The 5,291-nt window shown below is 42.8% G+C and overlaps 1 protein-coding gene across 1 annotated transcript in view; it reads left to right on the top strand.

Annotated features, from left to right (window-relative positions):
• Nucleotides 1-1,745: 1,745 nt before the first annotated feature.
• Nucleotides 1,746-5,291, top strand: part of LOC118338516 (protein FAM160A1-like) — a gene marked incomplete at its 5' end in the record, with an annotated part of 12,498 nt that continues 8,952 nt past the window's right edge. Inside the window, 4 exon segments of the mRNA XM_035675827.1 lie at nt 1,746-1,957; nt 3,569-3,761; nt 3,848-4,069; nt 4,388-4,550. Coding sequence (XP_035531720.1) covers nt 1,853-1,957; nt 3,569-3,761; nt 3,848-4,069; nt 4,388-4,550 — 683 coding nt within the window.

The raw sequence follows: 5,291 nt of genomic DNA, 5'->3' as shown, positions 1-5,291 counted from the left end.
TGGTGATGTATTGGTGATGTATTGATCTCTCTGATGGAGTCCAGAGAGAGAGAGAGAGAAAGAGAGAGACTCTCAGTGACCTCTGGCTGGGGATTAATGCACATTAATGTACAGGTTGCTGCACGTAATCCAGCTCCAAATACACAACAAACTCTGGAAACGTTCACCTTGACTGACACAAAAACACACCAATGACAATAAAGTTGTATATCTATAACATAATAATATATATTTATGAGTCAGAAGCCCCATAGACACTGGCTCAGTTCATTTCAGCTCAATATTAATATCTACTTACAGAGACTTGACACTTGCTGCAGACAGCTGATAATTATAATGATCATTTTATATTTATTTATGCATATTAATGTCATGTCATGTGGTGATTTAGTATTATTTATTCAATATTTGTTACTATGCGTGCATTCAAGGATGCTCTGATCAGAGATTTCAGGCTGAACAGCGAACAAGAAACCTGTAATTGAGGCACAGCGGTGCTTTAAACTTAGTGCTAACTCACAAAGACAATGCTTACATGCTGATGTTTACCATGTTCACATCTTCACATAGCGTTGTAATGTTTAAATTCTTTCATAATACTGAGAGTTGCTAGTTCTCTGAAGAATTACGAACCCAGTGTGATGAATCAAACTCCTTTACTCATGCAGCACGGAGAGAAAACCACAGCATAGACGTTCTCTCCCTACCTCCAGAAGGCTCTCCCTTATATAACTCAACACATCATTAAAGCAGAAACACACCTGTTGTCCTATCTTCATTCCTAATCTAAATTACACATGAATGGTTGAGGTCTCTCACAAAAATGGTCCTTCGATCTGACCCTGTGACTGTGACCGAACGCTTACCATAAAACACAAACCATATATATTAACTACCCCTCCTAAAACATTCATCTACCGCAGAGTGTTAGCAAGTATCACTAAAGAATTCATCCTAAGGGAACATACATGTACAGAACTTCATCCAATATTTGTTGAGATATTTCAGCCTGGACCAAAGACAGACACTGACAGTCATCTACACTGAAGCATGTCTGTGATGGATTACCTTCCTGCAACCTCAAATCTCCACAAGTTTAATTTGTAATGCAGTGAAATGAAATGAAACTAAAAGCTGGAAGGAAGGAAATCCGGCTAATGGCACATTGTGTGCCCTCGTCGATACAAAGACCTCGGGGTGAAATTTTGTTTTCACATCCTGCGCATGTATGTCTCTCATAGAAAGCATGACAGATACACACAAAACACACAATATATGTATTTTAATTCATGCCCCTGCATATACACCTCAAGATATACACTCACACACAGGTATATACATCTATACTTACAGTTCTCAGTAATGTAAACACCCCCAAACATCCCCTGAATTCTACATTGTTGACTTTTATATTTATATGAATGGATTTTGCAACTCATTTTATTATTCTGTGTCTTATTTCTATTTTATTGATGCAGCTGTTTTTAAGACTATATTTGTGTAATGTTACATTTTGGCACATTGGCACCTTAAGAAATGAGCAGAATTACATATTAGCAGTTCCTGTTTGCAGCGTACCCCTGGATGAACAGACAGTTACTACTGAATGACTTTGATACTGAAGAAAAATTTAAGTTCTGGTAGTATTTATGCATGTTTATGAAGTCTGTGTGTCCAGATTTGACTGACTTAGTTTGGCAATCAGTTGCTAAGGCGTCCACTCTGTCCACCTCCGCCTCCTGCAGGCCAGACGCTGCCCAGGGAGAGAGCCTGATGCCCCCGGGTCCTTACATCAGCCACCGTCCCACACACTGAGCTGGAACATGCTATAGCCACCTGACTGCCAATCAAAATGATGGCCTCGGTGGTTGTCGGGGGCAACCGGAAGAAGTCGCTCACACTGAGAGGCGTGGACCCCGAGACCTGCATGATCGTGTTTAAGAACCACTGGGCTCAGGTAATCAACTACCGTCCTTTGTTCCTCTCATTATCAGTTCATCCGTCCATCGATCAATCGCCTCTCGGACAAAAACAATCTCACTTTCCTGTTGTTTTTTCGCCGCTCTTTATATCTGCTGTACCTCAGTGTCAGTCTCTTCAGTCTGTCCTATTTTCCTCATAATGGTTGGCAGACACAGAGTGCGATTGTGTGTGTTATTGTGTGTGTGTGCACATTACTGACCCAGACTTTGGCCCTTAAACACAGGATCCATTTAGAACAGACCTCTCTCTACGCCCGCCAAGAAAACCCACACACACTCCATGTCTGTGTGTGTATTACGAGTGTATTGTGTACTATGTCTGTTTGTGTACGTGTATGTGTGGTCCTTGTATGAAGCAGCCAATGTCAAAGGTTAACACAAGTCCAGACAGTGAAATACATTCTTCTCTTTCTCCCTTCTGATTCATGTATCAGTCCCTTGTTCACCCTCCCACAGCGATCTGTCAACTTACTGCATCTTAAATTTCTCATAATGATGAATTAATCTTTGCTGTTTCCAACATCTATTGACTACTGTTAGGAGTATTGTAACGTTAGGGAGTCGAGTCTGTTGAGATAAACAGTTGGTTTTCCATTAAAACAATGCAAGAACAGGAAGAAGGTGTAATTAAATTAATAATAACTGAAGTAAAAGAGCATCAGTCCAACCACAAACTAGAAAAACAAGAAGAAAACATTAAATTGATTCCACTGTCTTCCACCTCAGACAAATAGTAGACACTTTATTGCAATTTAAAGGTCCAGTGTGTAACATTTTGGAGGCTCTATTGGCAGTTTAGAATATAATATACCCGTAAAACTTCTAATAATAGCCCGGGCGTTTATTTGCTTAAATCACTGAACTCCCCCTGCCTTTATTGGGACAGGACTCTATTTGGAACAGGCCTCTAATTCCTTTAGTAGCAAATCCTTAATGGAAAAAACCTAAGCCCTTAATTCTGTACTGCTTCTCCTTTGAGTTTTTCGTTAAGTCAAATGTGCACAAAACTTCAGTAAATTTCTGAATGTAATGAATGAATGAAACGATGTGCAGCAACTCCATTCTTTGAACCAAAAGTTTAATCTTTAATATTTGTGTAACGCGATTCTAAAACGCGCTTTAAAACTCGCTCAAGGGGGCCACCTAGGCGCCTTTAAGAGGTTAACATCGAGAACTATCTATACCACCATCCACACCAGGCTTTTAAAGGAGACCTGCGTCTAATAGGGACCCTGCTTTTAGTGGAAGTTTTACGGTATATAATATCCGTATGTTTTCATTAGTGTATAATCACCTGAAAACAAGAATTGTTCTTCTTCGTTACCTTAGAACGAGTCCTTTTTATCTACAGAGGGAGCGGGTCCTCTTCTACAGAGGCCGCCATGTTAAACCGCCATGTTTCTACAGTAGCCCAGAACGATCAAACATCAAACACCGTCTCTAGATAGGGCTGTTCACCTTTTTTTGTGAGATTTACGGCCAGTTTCTCCGACATACTTCACAGACGTTTCTCATTCTCAGGTGGTCAACTGCAACTTCACCACTAAATCTTACATCTTACATCTCCAACGTCCCTCTCTCTGCAGGTGGTGAAGATCCTGGAGAAACATGAGCCGGGTCGTGGCGGCACCGGCGCACTGAGCTTCCTCTCCGGTCATGGTAGTAGCAGCAGCTCCGGAGCGTTACGCCTCGGTCCCATCCCGGCTGACGAAGCCAGCGCCGTCCAGAACTACGTGGAACACATGCTCTTCCTGCTGATGGAGGAAGAGGCGGGGCAAGGTAAGAGAACAAAGAAAGCAGCCTGTTTCATCACGCCACTGTGTTGTATTGTGTTTGTTCTCATGTCTGTTACTCACTGTTACCAGGAGGAGCGATGGGTCCTATCCTGGAGTTTGTGGTTCTGGAGGGCGTGATGGAGAGGCTGTTTCTGTGGAGCCTCAGGAGACAGTTTACTGAGGACATGAAGCTCGAGCAGCTCAGGATGTACCAGATGCTTCTATCTCAGGCCAGACAGCCTCTACTGCACCACAAACCGGTTCTACGACCGCTCATGATGCTGCTGGCCTCCTGCGCCGGAGCTGGAACTGGTGAGTTGGTGGTGAAATGGGAAATCTAAGCGTTCACCAGGGTTCTGACAGTATCCATCACATCCCTGATGATGGTTTGTAATCTTTACTAGACTCAGACAGCCTTCATTACCGTGGATTTCCTCCTTGAGGTGACTAATCAGTTTAAAGACCACCTTTGCACAACGCAGCGGGAGTCCCAGAGCTGGTTGAGCTGTCTAATGACAGCTAATTGGTATTAAGGGGTTAATTTAGAAGTGGTTGCACATGCTGTAGGTGTAGGTGGTAAGATGTTTAAACAGTTACCTGGGTAGTTAATCACCCGTGTCCCCTCTCCAGACAGCGGTAGTGTGGTGGAGGCGGAGCTGGTCCTCCTGTTGAACCAGCTTTGTGTGGCTCTGGTCAAAGATCCCTCCGTGCTGGAGCTGTTCTTCCACACCAGCGAGGACCAGGGAGCCGCCAACTTCCTGCTCTTCTCCCTGCTCATACCGTACACACACAGGTAGGTAACACACACACACAGGTCCGATACCAATGCTACACACACATAAAGGGTACCCGCACAGGTATACGACCAACATGTACACATATGTTGTCCGCTCGTTCACTCACAGGTAGGGTTACACACACAAAAACACAGGTAAGGTACATGTGTAGGGATATAAACAGCTGCATACACAAATATGACAATATTCAGTCATTGGATAAGGGTCATGTATTATATTTGGATATTCTTAAGTAGGACTTAAGAACAGGACATTTTCCGATTGGGACATGATGGATATGCGGACATTGTTTGGGTTTTAGAAGCATTCTTTGGACATTTATACACTGCATTTGGAATATGTGTCTCATTTGGGGTTTTTAACACAGTTTGCCTGTTTACAATCAGATCTGTTCGCTGTGAACCAACCAAATAGCCAACAGCTTGGAGCACAGATGCATACACTAAAGAAAAACCCACATTTCTGGTCAGAAGAAGAAACACACCTGCTTTTAAACATTATGAAAGACTTGTAAATCAACTGGTTTTTGGACATCTTCAAATATTGCAATGCCAACCTTTTTCAAGAAGGTGGTTGAATGAATGAAAGCGGGAGGCCGTGTTTGCACAGTCAAACAGTCAGACTGGAAACAGCTCCATCTGTTCCACGTTTACTACAACAGCAACATGACTGCAGTTTAGAAAGGAGGGAAAGGGAAGGACATTCCTCTGTAAGACTTCCAGTACGTCATTGACAGA

The sequence above is a fragment of the Morone saxatilis genome, unplaced genomic scaffold (genome assembly GCF_004916995.1).
Source record: "Morone saxatilis isolate NCDOM2014 unplaced genomic scaffold, NCSU_SB_2.0 Contig4, whole genome shotgun sequence".
Classification (NCBI taxonomy): domain Eukaryota; kingdom Metazoa; phylum Chordata; class Actinopteri; family Moronidae; genus Morone; species Morone saxatilis.
Note: the sequence above shows the minus strand (reverse complement) of the source record. Positions and strands in the feature narration are given on the sequence as shown.